Source organism: Oncorhynchus mykiss, chromosome 1 (genome assembly GCF_013265735.2).
Source record: "Oncorhynchus mykiss isolate Arlee chromosome 1, USDA_OmykA_1.1, whole genome shotgun sequence".
NCBI classification, from domain to species: Eukaryota; Metazoa; Chordata; class Actinopteri; order Salmoniformes; family Salmonidae; genus Oncorhynchus; species Oncorhynchus mykiss.
Window position 1 is genome coordinate 88,999,096 of NC_048565.1, and position 19,296 is coordinate 89,018,391.

The 19,296-nt window shown below is 45.9% G+C and overlaps 1 protein-coding gene across 1 annotated transcript; it reads left to right on the forward strand.

Annotated features, from left to right (window-relative positions):
- The first annotated feature begins 8,360 nt into the window (after nt 1-8,360).
- Nucleotides 8,361-19,175, forward strand: si:dkey-78p8.1 (ewing's tumor-associated antigen 1). Its single transcript, XM_036988242.1, has 6 exons — nt 8,361-8,658; nt 11,003-11,134; nt 12,005-12,069; nt 12,449-12,558; nt 12,798-14,407; nt 18,974-19,175. Exons 1-6 carry the CDS (start codon nt 8,481-8,483, stop codon nt 19,096-19,098), a joined length of 2,220 nt encoding a protein of 739 aa, XP_036844137.1. The 5' UTR covers nt 8,361-8,480; the 3' UTR covers nt 19,099-19,175.
- The last annotated feature ends 121 nt before the right edge of the window (nt 19,176-19,296 follow it).

Here is a 19,296-nt window from a genome sequence, read left to right on the forward strand (position 1 = left end):
CTGACCCTAACCCAATTATATCTGACCCTAACCCAACTATATCTGACCCTAACCCAACTATATCTGACCCTAACCCAACTATATCTGACCCTAGACCTAACCCAGCTATATCTGACCCTAACCCAACTATATCTGACCCTAACCCAACTATATCTGACCCTAACCCAACTATATCTGACCCTAGACCTAACCCAAATATATCTGACCCTAACCCAACTATATCTGACCCTAACCCAACTATATCTGACCCTAACCCAACTATATCTGACCCTAACCCAACTCTATCTGACCCTAGACCTAACCCAAATATATCTGACCCTAACCCAACTATATCTGACCCTAACCCAACTATATCTGACCCTAACCCAACTATATCTGACCCTAACCCAACTATATCTGACCCTAACCCAACTATATCTGACCCTAACCCAACTATATCTGACCCTAACCCAACTATATCTGACCCTAACCCAACTATATCTGACCCTAACCCAACTATATCTGACCCTAACCCAACTATATCTGACCCAAACCCAACTATATCTGACCCTAACCCAACTATATCTGACCCTAACCCAACTATATCTGACCCTAACCCAACTATATCTGACCCTAACCCAACTATATCTGACCCTAACCCAACTATATCTGACCCTAACCCAACTACATCTGACCCTAACCCAACTATATCTGACCCTAACCCAACTACATCTGACCCTAACCCAACTATATCTGACCCTAACCCAATTATATCTGACCCTAACCCAACTACATCTGACCCTAACCCAACTATATCTGACCCTAACCCAACTATATCTGACCCTAACCCAACTATATCTGACCCTAACCCAACTATATCTGACCCTAACCCAACAACATCTGACCCTAACCCAACTATATCTGACCCTAACCCAACTATATCTGACCCTAACCCAACTATATCTGACCCTAACCCAACTATATCTGACCCTAACCCAACTATATCTGACCCTAACCCAACTACATCTGACCCTAACCCAACTATATCTGACCCTAACCCAACTATATCTGACCCTAACCCAACTACATCTGACCCTAACCCAACTATATCTGACCCTAACCCAACTATATCTGACCCTAACCCAACTACATCTGACCCTAACACAACTATATCTGACCCTAACCCAACTATATCTGACCCTAACCCAACTACATCTGACCCTAACCCAACTATATCTGACCCTAACCCAATTATATCTGACCCTAACCCAACTATATCTGACCCTAACCCAACTATATCTGACCCTAACCCTAAACCTAACCCAACTATATCTGACCCTAACCCAACTATATCTGACCCTAAACCATCTGACCCTAACCCAACTACATCAAACACTAACCCAACTCTATCTGACCCTAGACCTAACCCAAATATATCTGACCCTAACCCAACTATATCTGACCCTAACCCAACTATATCTGACCCTAACCCTAAACCTAACCCAACTATATCTGACCCTACCTTTAAATATATAACCCTAAACCAACTACATCAAACACTAACCCAACTCTATCTGACCCTAGACCTAACCCAAATATATCTGACCCTAACCTAACTGGATCGGACCCAAACCCAACTATATCTGACCCTAAACCAACTATATCTGACCCTAACCCAACTATATCTGACCCAAACCCAACTATACCTGACCCTAACCTAACTATATCTGTGCCTAACCCAACTATATCTGACCCTAAACCTAACCAAACTATCTGACCCTAGACCTAACCAAACTATATCTGACCCTAGACCTAACCCAACTATATCTGACCCTAACCCAACTATATCTGACCCTAACCCAACTATATCTGACCATAACCCAACCATATCTGACCCTAACCCTAACCCAACTATACCTGACTCTAACCCAACTATATCTGACCCTAACACAACTATATCTGACGCTAACCCTAAACCAACTATATCTAACCCCAACTCAAATATATCTGACCTGAACCCAACTCTATCTGACCCTTACCCAACTATATCTGACCCTGACCCTAACTATATATAACCCTAAACCAACTATATCGAACCCCAACCCTAACCCAACTCTATCTGACCCTAGACCTGACCTAAATATATCTGACACTAACCCAACGATATCTGACCCTAACCCAACTATATCTGACCCTAACCCTAACCCAACTATATCTGACCCTAACCCAACTATATCTGACCCCAACCCAACTATATCTGACCCTAACCCTGACACAACTATATCGAACCCTAACCCTAACCCAACTCTATCTGACACTAACTTTAACAATATATAACCCTAAACCAACTATATCGAACCCCAACCCTAACCCAACTATATCTGACCTTAACCCTAACCCAACTATATCTGATATAACCAAATTATATCTGGTCCTAACCCAACTATATCTGACCCTAAACCTAACCCAACTACATCTGACCCTAACCCAACTCTATCTGACCCTAAACCAACTATATCTGACTAAACCAATTATTTTTTACCTTTATTTAACTAGGCAAGTCAGTTAAGAACAAATTCTTATTTTCAATGACGGCCTTATTTTCAATGACAGTGGGCAGAACGACCTTGTACCTTGTCAGCTCGGGGATTTGAACATGAAACCTTTCGGTTACTAGTCCAACACTCTAACCACTAGGCTACCCTGCCGCTCCAACTTAACCCAACTATATCGACCCCAAACCTAACCCAACTATATCTGACCCCAAATCTAACCCAACTATAACCCAACTATATCTGCTGAACACACAGGTTAGGCTACTATACTGAATGATCTAATGCAGTATATATCAACCTTAGATCTCTCTTGATAATAAAACTGGAAAGAAAATACCCCTCTAAAAAATTGATTTTAGGTTAATTTAGGTCAAGTTTTGACTAATATAATATTTATCCATATAGATTTTTCCTATCAGCTTTTACATACACTCCAGACTTATCTAACCTGGATCTAGAAGAATACTTTACTATCCAGAGATGGAGAATGGTCTTCATCTCTACCAACCCCTCTGATACACCACACACACACACACACACACACACACACACACACACACACACACACACACACACACACACACACACACACACACACACACACACACACACACACACAATCGGTCTAAAGAGTGTGTGACCTTAACAGTCAGTGTTGGACCCCACCAGGAAAGGGTCATGTCTCCACATCAGTGTGATGAGGGAAGTGACACATTACCACCATGTTTGCATAGAGATTCAGAGCAAACAGCCCTGGGCCCGTATCCACAAAGCCTCTCAGAGTAGGAGAGCTGATCTAGGATCAGTATCGCCTTTTAGATCCTAATGATTAAGGAGTTTTGTGGATATGGGCCCAGGGCTTCAAGTGTATCGGAGGGGTTGGGTACAGATGAGTGGAGTATCACTTCCCAAAGCTGATGACATGCGGGACAGTCAGCTTAAGTGGCAAAAAAATAAATGAGGCATTTGGTTGAGTTATCACTTTAAAGAGCCAGGTAGTGTAAAGTTTCACTCTATGGCTGATTGCATATGACACAGGCTCGTTTTATTCTAGGCTATTTTATGTATCCTCCTGAACTTTCCATCTGTTTTAAAATGCTGTTATTATTTTGAGAGCTCTGGTGAGATGGTGAACAGGCAAAGCGTCAATACAGGGCTAAGATTGAATCCTACTACACCGGCTCCGACGCTCGTCTTATGTGGCAGGGCTTGCAAACTATTACAGATTATAAAGGGAAGCACAGCCGCGAGCTGCCCAGTGACACGAGCCTACCAAACGAGCTAAATCACTTCTATGATCGCTTCGAGGTAAGCAACACTGAGGCATGCATGAGAGCATCAACTGTTCCGGACGACTGTGTGATCACGCTCTCCGTAGCCGACGTGAGTAAGACCTTTAAACAGGTCAACATACACAAGGCTGCAGGGCCAGACGGATTACCAGGACGTGTGCTCCGGGCATGTGCTGACCAACTGGCAGGTGTCTTCACTGACCTTTTCAACATGTCCCTGATTGAGTCTGTAATACCAACATGTTTCAAGCAGACCACCGTAGTCCCTGTGCCCAAGAACACAAAGGCAACCTGCCTAAATGACTACAGACCCGTAGCACTCACGTCCGTAGCCATGAAGTGCTTTGAAAGGCTGGTAATGGCTCACATCAACACCATTATCCCAGAAACCCTAGACCCACTCCAATTTGCATACCGCCCAAACAGATCCACAGATGATGCAATCTCTATTGCACTCCACACTGCCCTTTCCCACCTGGACAAAAGGAACACTTATGTGAGAATGCTATTCATTGACTACAGCTCAGCGTTCAACACCATAGTACCCTCAAAGCTCTTCACTAAGCTAAGGATCCTGGGACTAAACACCTCCCTATGCAACTGGATCCTGGACTTCCTGACAGGCCGCCCCCAGGTGGTGAGGGTAGGTAGCAACACATCTGTCACGCTGATCCTCAACACTGGATCCCCCCAGGGGTGCGTGCTCAGCCCCCTCCTGTACTCCCTGTTCACCCACGACTGCATGGCCCGGTACGACTCCAACATCATCATTAAGTTTGCAGATGACACAACAACGACGAGACAGCCTATAGGGAGGAGGTCAGAGACCTGACAGGGTGGTGCTAGAATAACAACCTATCCCTCAACGTAACCGACACTACGGAGATGATTGTGGACTACAGGAAAAGTAGGACCGAGTACGCCCCATTCTCATCGACGGGGCTGTAGTGGAGCAGGTTGAGAGCTTCAAGTTCCTTGGTGTCCACATCACCAACAAACTAGAACGGTCCAAACACACCAAGACAGTCGTGAAGAGGGCACGACAAAACCTATTCCCCCTCAGGAAACTAAAAAGATTTGGCATGAGTCCTGAGATCCTCAAAAGCTTCTACAGCTGCAACATCGAGAGCAGGTTGCATCACTGCCTGGTACGGCAATTGCTTGGCCTCCGACCGCAAGTCACTACAGAGGGTAGTGCGTGCGGCCCAGTACATCACTGGGGCTAAGCTGCCTGCCATCCAGGACTTATACACCAGGCGATATCAGAGGAATGCCATTGACTGTTCTCTCTACAACCGCATGGCAAGCGGTACCGGAGCGCCAAGTCTAGGACAAGAAGGCTTCTCAACAGTTTTACCCCCCAAGCCATAAGACTCCTGAACAGGTAATCAAATGGCTACACAGACTATTTGCATTGTGTTCCTCCCCCCCAACCCCTCTTTTTACACTGCTGCTACTCTCTGTTTATCATATATGCACAGTCACTTTAACTATATATTCATGTACATATGTACATACTACCTCAATTGGCCCGACCAACCAGTGCTCCCGCACATTGGCTAACCGGGCTATCTGCATTGTGTCCTGCCACCCGCCAACCCCTCTTTTACGCTGCTGCTACTCTCTGTTCATCATATATGCACAGTTACTTTAACCATATCTACATGTACATACTACCTCAATCAGCCTGACTAACTGGTGTCTGTATGTAGCCTCGCTATTGTTTTTACTGTTGTTTTTATTTCTTTAATAACCTATTCTTCAGCTAATAAATTTTTTTGCACCATTGGTTAGAGCCTGTAAGTAAGCATTTCACTGTAAGGTATGTTGTATTCAGCATTTCACTGTAACAACCAATTATATACAAATATAAAGAAGGAAAAAACTTTTTTTGATAGGATGTCCTCTGTGATTCTGAATGTAAACATTTAGGGCAGTAGTGTGTACTACTGTGTATAGCCTCTCTACTGTATGTATGTAGCCTCTCTCCTGTATATAGCCTCACTACTGTTATCTTTCACTGTCTTTTTACTGTTGTTTTATTTCTTTACTTACCTATTGTTCACCTAACACATTTTTTGCACTGTTGGTAAGAGCCTGTAAGTAAGCATTTCACTGTAAGGTCTACTACACCTGTTGTATTCAGCATTTCACTGTAAGGTCTACTACACCTGTTGTATTCAGCATTTCACTGTAAGGTCTACTACACCTGTTGTATTCAGCATTTCACTGTCAGGTCTACCACATCTGTTGTATTCAGCGTTTCACTGTAAGGTCTACTACACCTGTTGTATTCAGCATTTCACTGTAAGGTCTACTACACCTGTTGTATTCAGCATTTCACTGTCAGGTCTACCACACCTGTTGTATTCAGCATTTCACTGTAAGGTCTACTACACCTGTTGTATTCAGCATTTCACTGTAAGGTCTACTACACCTCTTGTATTCAGCATTTCACTGTAAGGTCTACTACACCTGTTGTATTCAGCATTTCACTGTAAGGTCTACTACACCTCTTGTATTCAGCATTTCACTGTAAGGTCTACTACACCTGTTGTATTCAGCATTTCACTGTAAGGTCTACTACACCTGTTGTATTCAGCATTTCACTGTAAGGTCTACTACACCTGTTGTATTCAGCATTTCACTGTAAGGTCTACCTACACCTGTTGTATTCAGCATTTCACTGTAAGGTCTACCTACACCTGTTGTATTCAGCATTTCACTGTAAGGTCTACTACACCTGTTGTATTCAGCATTTCACTGTAAGGTCTACTACACCTGTTGTATTCAGCATTTCACTGTAAGGTCTACTACACCTGTTGTATTCAGCATTTCACTGTAAGGTCTACCTACACCTGTTGTATTCAGCATTTCACTGTAAGGTCTACCTACACCTGTTGTATTCAGCATTTCACTGTAAGGTCTACTACACCTGTTGTATTCAGCATTTCACTGTAAGGTCTACTACACCTGTTGTATTCAGCATTTCACTGTAAGGTCTACTACACCTGTTGTATTCAGCATTTCACTGTAAGGTCTACTACACCTGTTGTATTCAGCATTTCACTGTAAGGTCTACCTACACCTGTTGTATTCAGCATTTCACTGTAAGGTCTACCTACACCTGTTGTATTCAGCATTTCACGGTAAGGTCAACCTACACCTGTTGTATTCAGCATTTCACTGTAAGGTCTACCTACACCTGTTGTATTCAGCATTTCACTGTAAGGTCTACCTACACCTGTTGTATTCAGCATTTCACTGTAAGGTCTACCTACACCTGTTGTATTCAGCATTTCACGGTAAGGTCAACCTACACCTGTTGTATTCAGCATTTCACTGTAAGGTCTACTACACCTGTTGTATTCAGCATTTCACTGTAAGGTCTACCTACACCTGTTGTATTCAGCGTTTCACTGTAAGGTCTACCTACACCTGTTGTATTCAGCATTTCACTGTAAGGTCTACCTACACCTGTTGTATTCAGCGTTTCACTGTAAGGTCTACCTACACCTGTTGTATTCAGCATTTCACTGTAAGGTCTACCTACACCTGTTGTATTCAGCATTTCACTGTAAGGTCTACCTACACCTGTTGTATTCAGCGTTTCACTGTAAGGTCTACCTACACCTGTTGTATTCAGCATTTCACTGTAAGGTCTACCTACACCTGTTGTATTCAGCATTTCACTGTAAGGTCTACCTACACCTGTTGTATTCAGCATTTCACTGTAAGGTCTACTACACCTGTTGTATTCAGCATTTCACTGTAAGGTCTACCTACACCTGTTGTATTCAGCATTTCACTGTAAGGTCTACCTACACCTGTTGTATTCAGCATTTCACTGTAAGGTCTACTACACCTGTTGTATTCAGCATTTCACTGTGAGGTCTACTACACCTGTTGTATTCAGCATTTCACTGTCAGGTCTACTACACCTGTTGTATTCAGCATTTCACTGTAAGGTCTACTACACCTGTTGTATTCAGCATTTCACTGTAAGGTCTACTACACCTGTTGTATTCAGCATTTCACTGTGAGGTCTACTACACCTGTTGTATTCAGCATTTCACTGTCAGGTCTACTACACCTGTTGTATTCAGCATTTCACTGTGAGGTCTACTACACCTGTTGTATTCAGCATTTCACTGTAAGGTCTACTACACCTGTTGTATTCAGCATTTCACTGTAAGGTCTACTACACCTGTTGTATTCAGCGCACGTGACAAATAAACTTTGATTTACTGTATTTAATACATATGGACTATTACAAATAAACTTCCAAAACGTCCTGATAAACAAAGCATGTCCGTGTTCTAACATATTTCAGCATCACTTGTAAATACAACTAGTAAACATCCTAGTTGCCATGACTCTTAGGTTACAAAAAGTGAGTGAAATCGAAAAACTGATCTCAGTTCAGTGTCTGGGGGCAACTTCACTTTTGCAGAGGGAGCGGGTAAGGCGCTATTAACCAATCAGGTTTATGCGTTTTGGCGTGACGTCACACAACATCATGGCGGCGTACATGCTGAACACAAACCACCGCACACTTTTACCCACGAAGATAAGCAATCGGATAATGACAAACGATTCGATTTGCGTTTAAATGGTCAAGTCAAATGATGAACAAGAAAACTGACGGCGAAATATGCCAAATCCAAGAAAGCACGATCATAACACTGGCTCAAATGACTTAAGTGAAATCTGGAGTCATGGTTCCACATTTTCACAAAAAAGGCTGAGAACAAACAAATCGGGTAAAAGTCAGAAACTGACACCCCAATCTTCACCTTCTGTCAGGAAGTCACCACATACTCGGTCTAAAGGTAAGATGGTTGCTAAAAGTGCACGGGAATGGTATTGCTAACCAGCTAGTTGGGTAGCTAACAACATCTAGACTCAATAGCTAACTGGCAAACGTCCGTGTAGGTTGCAGGATAAACAGCTCTAACGTTAATTAGCTGGGCATAGACGTAGCTAGCCAGGGCCACGTTCAGTTGCCAAACGTTCTTCAACGTTGCAGATAGAAATGCAATATATAGATCTGATGTGATTCCTCGTTGGTTTTGTTTATTAGGATCCCCATTAGCTTTTTCATTTGAACCTTTAATTAACTACAGTAAATGCCGCAGCTACTCTTCCTGAGTACCTTTACAAATAAATTACAAAGTACAAAACAGTTATAGCCAAAGGCATTTTATACAAATATAATACATAATAAGAGTATATATATATATTAGAAAGACACATAGAGACAACAAAAATACTATTTACACACTATTAATATTTACTATTTACACACTATTAATGTATACGTATTCATATTCTTATATACAGTTAGATGAGATTTTGGGCCTCCCGAGTGGTGCAGCAGTCTGAGGCACTGCATCTTCAGTGGTAGAGGTGTCACTACAGACCCTTGTTCCAATCCAGGTTGTATCACAGCGGTCTGAGGCACTGCATCTTCAGTGGTAGAGGCGTCACTACAGACCCTTGTTCCAATCCAGGTTGTATCACAGCGGTCTGAGGCACTGCATCTTCAGTGGTAGAGGCGTCACTACAGACCCTTGTTCCAATCCAGGCTGTATCACAGCGGTCTGAGGCACTGCATCTTCAGTGGTAGAGGCATCACTACAGACCCTTGTTCCAATCCAGGCTGTATCACAGCGGTCTGAGGCACTGCATCTTCAGTGGTAGAGGCGTCACTACAGACCCTTGTTCCAATCCAGGTTGTATCACAGCGGTCTGAGGCACTGCATCTTCAGTGGTAGAGGCGTCACTACAGACCCTTGTTCCAATCCAGGTTGTATCACAGCGGTCTGAGGCACTGCATCTTCAGTGGTAGAGGCGTCACTACAGACCCTTGTTCCAATCCAGGCTGTATCACAGCGGTCTGAGGCACTGCATCTTCAGTGGTAGAGGCGTCACTACAGACCCTTGTTCCAATCCAGGTTGTATCACAGTGGTCTGAGGCACTGCATCTTCAGTGGTAGAGGCGTCACTACAGACCCTTGTTCCAATCCAGGTTGTATCACAGCGGTCTGAGGCACTGCATCTTCAGTGGTAGAGGCGTCACTACAGACCCTTGTTCCAATCCAGGTTGTATCACAGCGGTCTGAGGCACTGCATCTTCAGTGGTAGAGGCGTCACTACAGACCCTTGTTCCAATCCAGGCTGTATCACAGCGGTCTGAGGCACTGCATCTTCAGTGGTAGAGGTGTCACTACAGACCCTTGTTCCAATCCAGGTTGTATCACAGCGGTCTGAGGCACTGCATCTTCAGTGGTAGAGGCGTCACTACAGACCCTTGTTCCAATCCAGGTTGTATCACAGCGGTCTGAGGCACTGCATCTTCAGTGGTAGAGGCGTCACTACAGACCCTTGTTCCAATCCATGCTGTATCACAGCGGTCTGAGGCACTGCATCTTCAGTGGTAGAGGTGTCACTACAGACCCTTGTTCCAATCCAGGCTGTATCACAGCAGTCTGAGGCACTGCATCTTCAGTGGTAGAGGTGTCACTACAGACCCTTGTTCCAATCCAGGCTGTATCACAGCGGTCTGAGGCACTGCATCTTCAGTGGTAGAGGCATCACTACAGACCCTTGTTCCAATCCAGGCTGTATCACAGCGGTCTAAGGCACTGCATCTTCAGTGGTAGAGGCGTCACTACAGATTAGATTCCAGGCTGTATCACAGCGGTCTAAGGCACTGCATCTTCAGTGCTAGAGGCGTCACTACAGGTTCGATTCCAGGCTGTATCACAACCAGCCATGATTGAGAGTTCCATAAGGCGGCGCACAATTGGCCCAGCGTCATTAGGGTTTGGCCGGGGTCGGCCGTCATTGTAAATAATAATTTGTTCTTAAACTGACTTGCCTTGTTAAATAAAAAAAGTATATATATATATAATCTTCAGAAAGAGGAGAGGTGCTGTGATATATATATATATTTTTTAAAGCTAAACAGACTTTTTCCCTGAGTAACCTCTGGTGGCAGAGCATTCCACGATGACATGGCTCCATGCCTAACTGAACAATGCACTAGCCCCTAGTCAAACACACGTGCTGATGCTCTCCCTATTGTACTCATGCGTGACCAGGTAGACCCCATTTTGTTGTTCACCTATTTAGTATGTCTAGTGACCTTACAGTTTGTCTCGTTCCCACCAGATCTGGAGACCCCCAAACGACGAGCGAGGGGCAGATACACGGGTTTAAACAACACTGCTGATTCCCCCGGGGATGGAGATATTTTACAAGACATCATATGGGACCCGGCATCACCTACTCCTGCTAGAAGTGGTATGTTGTTAAGTCACTTGATGAGCAAAAGGCTGATTTAGCTTTAAATCAAATCAAATTTTATTTGTCACATACACATGGTTAGCAGATGTTAATGCGAGTGTAGCGAAATGCTTGTGCTTCTAGTTCCGACAATGCAGTAATAACCAACAAGTAATCTAACTAACAATTCCAAAACTACTGTCTTATACACACAAGTGTAAAGGGATAAAGAATATGTACATAAAGATATATGAATGAGTGATGGTACAGAGCGGCATAGGCAAGATACAGTAGATGGTATCGAGTGCAGTATATACATATGAGATGAGCATGTAAACAAAGTGGCATAGTTAAAGTGGCTAGTGATACATGTATTACATAAAGATGCAGTAGATGATATAGAGTAGAGTATATACGTATACATATGAGATGATAATGTAGGGTATGTAAACATTATATTAGGTAGCATTGTTTAAAGTGGCTAGTGATATATTTACATCATTTCCCATCAATTCCCATTATTAAAGTGGCTGCAGTTGAGTCAGTGTGTTGGCAGCAGCCACTCAATATTAGTTGTGGCTGTTTAACAGTCTGATGGCCTTGAGATAGAAGCTGTTTTTTTAACATTAGCATAACGTTGTCCTTCATTCCTCCTCTTCCTCATTCTCCTCACACCTATCAGACCATCATGAGTCATCCTCAATCCACCCATCTTTTTGTTCTTCTTCTCAAAGCCAGTTGATAGGAGGTCATGTGTTTCATTCCTCCACAGAGCCTACACACAGGCTACTCACAGTTTCCGCTAGTGGCCTTTGTGCCCAAAGTGTTTGTGGTTACTATGTATATGTGCCATCAGAAGGCTTAACTGTTGCTGTCCTCATTCTCCAGGCGAAGGGCCCGGCAACACCAGAGTTGTTGAGATATCAGACATTGTCAATCGGATCGCCCCTAAGGTCAGTATATAAAACATGTTCACCGTGTCACTGAGGTCCATTGATAGATGGGCGTATAGGCCGTCATTGTAAACGGGAATTTGTTCTTAACTAACTGGCCTAGTGACATTAGATAAATGAATAGATGCACCCTGCAGCACCAACGTGCTTTTGAATCATGTGTTACTGTGGATATAAAGGCCTCGTTATATTAAAATGTAAAAGACCGCATTCTACTGTGTTGGTTTGTTTCAGTGGATGCAAAGAGACATTCTAAATCTGGTTCTTCTTGAAGCACTGGAGGTCAAAGCCTGGGCCCTGGCTAGAATGTACCCCCCCAGAGCTTCAGGTCGGTCACAGCACACAAACCAGCTGTTGTAAATCATGTCTTCTTCTCCAGGATGCCCAGCATGTCTCTGTGGATAGTCCTCTGCTCCAGTGGATTGGGGACAGTGCTGTCCCATGTACCCCAGAGGTACGCCCGCCCAAAGCAAGGAAGAGATCCACTCGGTGAGTGAACTTGTACAAATCACTTGTGTAATCAGGTTGAAAACCTTTTATTTTAAACGTGTAAGGTTTATTTCTCGTCCAATAGTTTTGTCTTTTCCAGTAGTTCTCTTAATCAGATCATTCTTGTGTTCAGATATTTTGATAGTGCTTATACTAGCTTCTTCAAAGGTTCCTCAATATATTCATTATGCCTTCCTTTTGTTCATTCATCCACTCACTTCATCCTCTCCTCTCTACAGGAAAAGCTCAGTGGAGGACTTGATGCAGCTGGCCAGGCAGTTTGACATCAACATGCACCAGCAGGACCGAGAGAAGAGGAGCGCTGAACACACAAACAATACCATAAACAACAACCGCTACGGGGAGGAACCCAAGGGCCCGACGACAATGTCGTCATCAGCCCAGCAGGTAGAGGCGGAGCTTAACGCTCTGTTCGACGGGCCGACGCAGCGAGTCACCGGACGGCTCAGCCAAGGGTCGACCGCCTCCACCTGTTCTCAGGAGGTCAAGGTTCAAGTTGGGGTCAGCCGTCTCACTGCCAATGACCTCGTCAAAGAGTCGGAGGTCAAGCCTGGCGGGGGAAGCACGTCTGGTTCATCGGCTCGTACTGGTAAAGAGGAAGTGGGACAGTGGAACGCCATGACGACTGTGGCGAAAGACGAGGACTTTGACTGGGAGGATGATGACCTTCTCAGTGACCCTATCGTGTTGGAGATGACCCAGAATCCCGAGGGGCTGAAAACGCTGTCCCCCAAACCCAGCAGCTCACTGACTCTGAGCACTGACAGAGACCACACACAGCTGCTGACAGATACAGAGAAGACCCTACCACCCTCCTCTACTACCTCTAATCCTATCAGCCTGCCATCTCACTCTGTCTGGAAGGGGACAAGCACACACCTTCAACCCTCAAACAGAGGTGGCCTCACTGGGCCATGTCCTAAACCCAAGCCCACCAGCAGAAGCACTTTCCTGCTGGAGCCCAACCTTTGTTTCCAGGTGAATATGGCTCCGACAACCAAAGAAGCACTCAGACCGTTCCTCACTGTTGGAGAGGCCCAGCCTGAGAGACCCAGGCCCGGCGTGTCTGCGGCTGTGGGGAGTAGGGGCCCCAGTAGAGACTCTGCAGAAGGGAAGGCTGATGGGGTGAGCACAGCCACAACTCCAACCTCACGTGGAACCACAGCCCCAGACTCAGCTTTCAAAGACCTCTCAGAGGAGGACCTCCAGTCCCTGTTTGACTCTGAGTTGCTTTGGAACGACGACGAAGGTGACGATGACGAACTGCTGTATCAGGTGTGTGACGACATGGAGAGGATCTCCAACAGTCAGCACCTGTCCAAGGAGGCCTCCGTAACCATGGATGCCACTGAGATCCGCTTCCAAGAGAGCAAACCGAAAGCTCCTCCATCCGCCCCTCTGGCTGCAACGAGAGAGGGGACTGTGACTATAGATATGGCTGTAGGTGGTCCTAGCAGTAAACAGTCAACCACCTGCACGTCTGGCCGCTCCAACTCAGCACCAGGAGATGGGAGCAGCACCCCTGTGCACTTTCAGAGATGGAACATTCCAGCGAAAGCAGGAAATGTTTGGGTCGGACATCATACAGTCACGTCCCAGAACCATCTAGGCAGCGGGGAGGGTCTGGGCAAGTTTACCCAGCTGAAGGGTGCTCCAGGCTGTGGAACATTTGGCCTAGGATCCCTTGGAGTTAGAACCTTCCAAGCGGAGAACTCAAAGTCGGTCATGCCACGGACAGTGTCGGCGAGAACCCTCCCAAACTCAAATTCCCATCATGCGTCATCGTTCAAGAGACATCTGTCGGACTCGGCCGCCATCGGCAACAAAGGTGAGCTTTTTACCCCATAAAAAGGCAAAACAATAATCCACCACAGTTTAACTCTAGTATTATGCTAACTCTTAGAGCCCTGACCCAACACCCATCTATTTATCTCCTAAGAGGTAAATAGATGGCTGTTGGGTCAGGGCTCTGAGATGTTTGGAGGTAAATAGATGGCTGTTGGGTCAGGGCTCTGAGAGGTTAGGAGGTAAATAGATGGCTGTTGGGTCAGGGCTCTGAGAGGTTAGGAGGTAAATAGATGGCTGTTGGGTCAGGGCTATGAGAGGTTAGGAGGTAAATAGATGGCTGTTGGGTCAAGGCTCTGAGAGGTTAGGAGGTAAATAGATGGCTGTTGGGTCAGGGCTCTGAGAGGTTAGGAGGTAAATAGATGGCTGTTGGGTCAGGGCTCTGAGAGGTTAGCAGGTAAATAGATGGCTGTTGGGTCAGGGCTCTGAGATGTTAGGAGGTAAATAGATGGCTGTTGGGTCAGGGCTCTGAGAGGTTAGGAGGTAAATAGATGGCTGTTGGGTCAGGGCTCTGAGAGGTTAGCAGGTAAATAGATGGCTGTTGGGTCAGGGCTCTGAGAGGTTAGGAGGTAAATAGATGGCTGTTGGGTCAGGGCTCTGAGAGGTTAGGAGGTAAATAGATGGCTGTTGGGTCAGGGCTCTGAGAGGTTAGCAGGTAAATAGATGGCTGTTGGGTCAGGGCTCTGAGAGGTTAGGAGGTAAATAGATGGCTGTTGGGTCAGGGCTCTGAGAGGTTAGCAGGTAAATAGATGGCTGTTGGGTCAGGGCTCTGTTGGGTCAGGGCTCTGAGAGGTTAGGAGGTAAATAGATGGCTGTTGGGTCAGGGCTCTGAGATGTTAGGAGGTAAATAGATCAAATCAAATCAAATCAAATTTTATTTGTCACATACACATGGTTAGCAGATGTTAATGCGAGTGTAGCGAAATGCTTGTGCTTCTAGTTCCGACAATGCAGTAATAACAAGTAATCTAACTAACAATTCCAAAACTACTGTCTTGTACACAGTGTAAGGGGATAAAGAATATGTACATAAGGATATATGAATGAGTGATGGTACAGAGCAGCATAGGCAAGATACAGTAGATGGTATCGGGTACAGTATGTACAAATGAGATGAGTATGTAAACAAAGTGGCATAGTATAGTATAAAGTGGCTAGTGATACATGTATTACATAAGGATACCGTCGATGATATAGAGTACAGTATATACGTATGCATATGAGATGAATAATGTAGGGTAAGTAACATTTATATAAGGTAGCATTGTTTAAAGTGGCTAGTGATATATTTACATCATTTCCCATCAATTCCCATTATTAAAGTGGCTGGAGTTGAGTCAGTGTCAGTGTGTTGGCAGCAGCCACTCAGTGTTAGTGGTGGCTGTTTAACAGTCTGATGGCCTTGAGATAGAAGCTGTTTTTCAGTCTCTCGGTCCCAGCTTTGATGCACCTGTACTGACCTCACCTTCTGGATGATAGCGGGGTGAACAGGCAGTGGCTCGGGTGGTTGATGTCCTTGATGATCTTTATGGCCTTCCTGTGACATCGGGTGGTGTAGGTGTCCTGGAGGGCAGGTAGTTTGCCCCCGGTGATGCGTTGTGCAGACCTCACTACCCTCTGGAGAGCCTTACGGTTGAGGGCGGTGCAGTTGCCATACCAGGCGGTGATACAGCCCGCCAGGATGCTCTCGATTGTGCATCTGTAGAAGTTTGTGAGTGCTTTTGGTGACAAGCCAAATTTCTTCAGCCTCCTGAGGTTGAAGAGGCGCTGCTGCGCCTTCTTCACGATGCTGTCTGTGTGAGTGGACCAATTCAGTTTGTCTGTGATGTGTATGCCGAGGAACTTAAAACTTGCTACCCTCTCCACTACTGTTCCATCGATGTGGATAGGGGGGTGTTCCCTCTGCTGTTTCCTGAAGTCCACAATCATCTCCTTAGTTTTGTTGACGTTGAGTGTGAGGTTATTTTCCTGACACCACACTCCGAGGGCCCTCACCTCCTCCCTGTAGGCCGTCTCATCGTTGTTGGTAATCAAGCCTACCACTGTTGTGTCGTCCGCAAACTTGATGATTGAGTTGGAGGCGTGCGTGGCCACGCAGTCGTGGGTGAACAGGGAGTACAGGAGAGGGCTCAGAACGCACCCTTGTGGGGCCCCAGTGTTGAGGATCAGCGGGGAGGAGATGTTGTTGCCTACCCTCACCACCTGGGGGCGGCCCGTCAGGAAGTCCAGTACCCAGTTGCACAGGGCGGGGTCGAGACCCAGGGTCTCGAGCTTGATGACGAGCTTGGAGGGTACTATGGTGTTGAATGCCGAGCTGTAGTCGATGAACAGCATTCTCACATAGGTATTCCTCTTGTCCAGATGGGTTAGGGCAGTGTGCAGTGTGGTTGAGATTGCATCGTCTGTGGACCTGTTTGGGCGGTAAGCAAATTGGAGTGGGTCTAGGGTGTCAGGTAGGGTGGAGGTGATATGGTCCTTGACTAGTCTCTCAAAGCACTTCATGATGACGGATGTGAGTGCTACGGGGCGGTAGTCATTTAGCTCAGTTACCTTAGCTTTCTTGGGAACAGGAACAATGGTGGCCCTCTTGAAGCATGTGGGAACAGCAGACTGGTATAGGGATTGATTGAATATGTCCGTAAACACACCGGCCAGCTGGTCTGCGCATGCTCTGAGGGCGCGGCTGGGGATGCCATCTGGGCTGCAGCCTTGCGAGGGTTAACACGTTTAAATGTCTTACTCACCTCGGCTGCAGTGAAGGAGAGACCGCATGTTTTCGTTGCAGGCCGTGTCAGTGGCACTGTATTGTCCTCAAAGCGGGCAAAAAAGTTATTTAGTCTGCCTGGGAGCAAGACATCCTGGTCCGTGACTGGGCTGGATTTCTTCCTGTAGTCCGTGATTGACTGTAGACCCTGCCACATGCCTCTTGTGTCTGAGCCGTTGAATTGAGATTCTACTTTGTCTCTGTACTGGCGCTTAGCTTGTTTGATAGCCTTGCGGAGGGAATAGCTGCACTGTTTGTATTCGGTCATGTTACCAGACACCTTGCCCTGATTAAAAGCAGTGGTTCGCGCTTTCAGTTTCACACGAATGCTGCCATCAATCCACGGTTTCTGGTTAGGGAATGTTTTAATCGTTGCTATGGGAACGACATCTTCAACGCACGTTCTAATGAACTCGCACACCGAATCAGCGTATTCGTCAATGTTGTTATCTGACGCAATACGAAACATCTCCCAGTCCACGTGATGGAAGCAGTCTTGGAGTGTGGAGTCAGCTTGGTCGGACCAGCGTTGGACAGACCTCAGCGTGGGAGCCTCTTGTTTTAGTTTCTGTCTGTAGGCAGGGATCAACAAAATGGAGTCGTGGTCAGCTTTTCCGAAAGGGGGGCGGGGCAGGGCCTTATATGCGTCGCGGAAGTTAGAGTAACAATGGTCCAAGGTCTTTCCTCCCCTGGTTGCGCAATCGATATGCTGATAAAATTTTGGGAGTCTTGTTTTCAGATTAGCCTTGTTAAAATCCCCAGCTACAATGAATGCAGCCTCCGGATAAATTGTTTCCAGTTTGCAGAGAGTTAAATAAAGTTCGTTCAGAGCCATCGATGTGTCTGCTTGGGGGGGGATATATACGGCTGTGATTATAATCGAAGAGAATTCTCTTGGTAGATAATGCGGTCTACATTTGATTGTGAGGAATTCTAAATCAGGTGAACAGAAGGATTTGAGTTCCTGTATGTTTCTTTCATCACACCATGTCACGTTGGCCATGAGGCATACGCCCCCGCCCCTCTTCTTACCAGAAAGATGTTTGTTTCTGTCTGCGCGATGTGTGGAGAAACCCGTTGGCTGCACCGCTTCGGATAGCGTCTCTCCAGTGAGCCATGTTTCAGTGAAGCAAAGGACGTTACAGTCTCTGATGTCCCTCTGGAGTGCTACCCTTGCTCGGATTTCATCAACCTTGTTGTCAAGAGACTGGACATTGGCAAGAAGAATGCTAGGGAGTGGTGCGCGCTGTGCCCGTCTCCGGAGTCTGACCAGAAGACCGCCTCGTTTCCCTCTCTTTCGAAGTCGTTTTTTTGGGTCGCTGCATAGGATCCACTCCGTTGTCCTGGCTGTTGGGTCAGGGCTCTGTTGAGTCAGGGCTCTGAGAGGTTAGGAGGTAAATAGATGGCTGTTGGGTCAGGGCTCTGAGAGGTTAGGAGGTAAATAGATGGCTGTTGGGTCAGGGCTCTGAGAGGTTAGAAGGTAAATAGATGGCTGTTGGGTCAGGGCTCTGTTGGGTCAGGGCTCTGAGAGGTTAGGAGGTAAATAGATGGCTGTTGGGTCAGGGCTCTGAGAGGTTAGGAGGTAAATAGATGGCTGTTGGGTCAGGGCTCTGAGAGGTTAGGAGGTAAATGGCTGAGTAAATGTGTTACCTTTTTGTGCATAAAATTGATACACTAATTGTCTGTGCTTTTTGTCCGTCAGCCACTGTAGACACATTCTGTCTTCATCAGCTTTTCAATTGCATTCAGGGTCCTAATTTCCATGTCATCTGATTTGTTTCTCAGTGTTTGTCAACAGTCAGATGACGGGGAGATGCACGGAGGAGGAGATTGAGAGGAAGAAGCAGGAGGCCATAGCCAGAAGAAGGACCAGAGAAACCTCCCTAAAAGCAGGGGGACTTCCTCTGTGACTCAACACTGGGACACTAGATTAATACACAGTAAACCACAATACCTGTAGAATAGCTATCCTATGCTAGGCAGGTACCATAAACATGTATCACGGTGTCTTCACAGAACACTGTCGGTGCTACTAGAACGGTTTAGCGTTACGGAGCTATACTGCTTGAGACACACACACACACAACCACACACACACACACAACCAC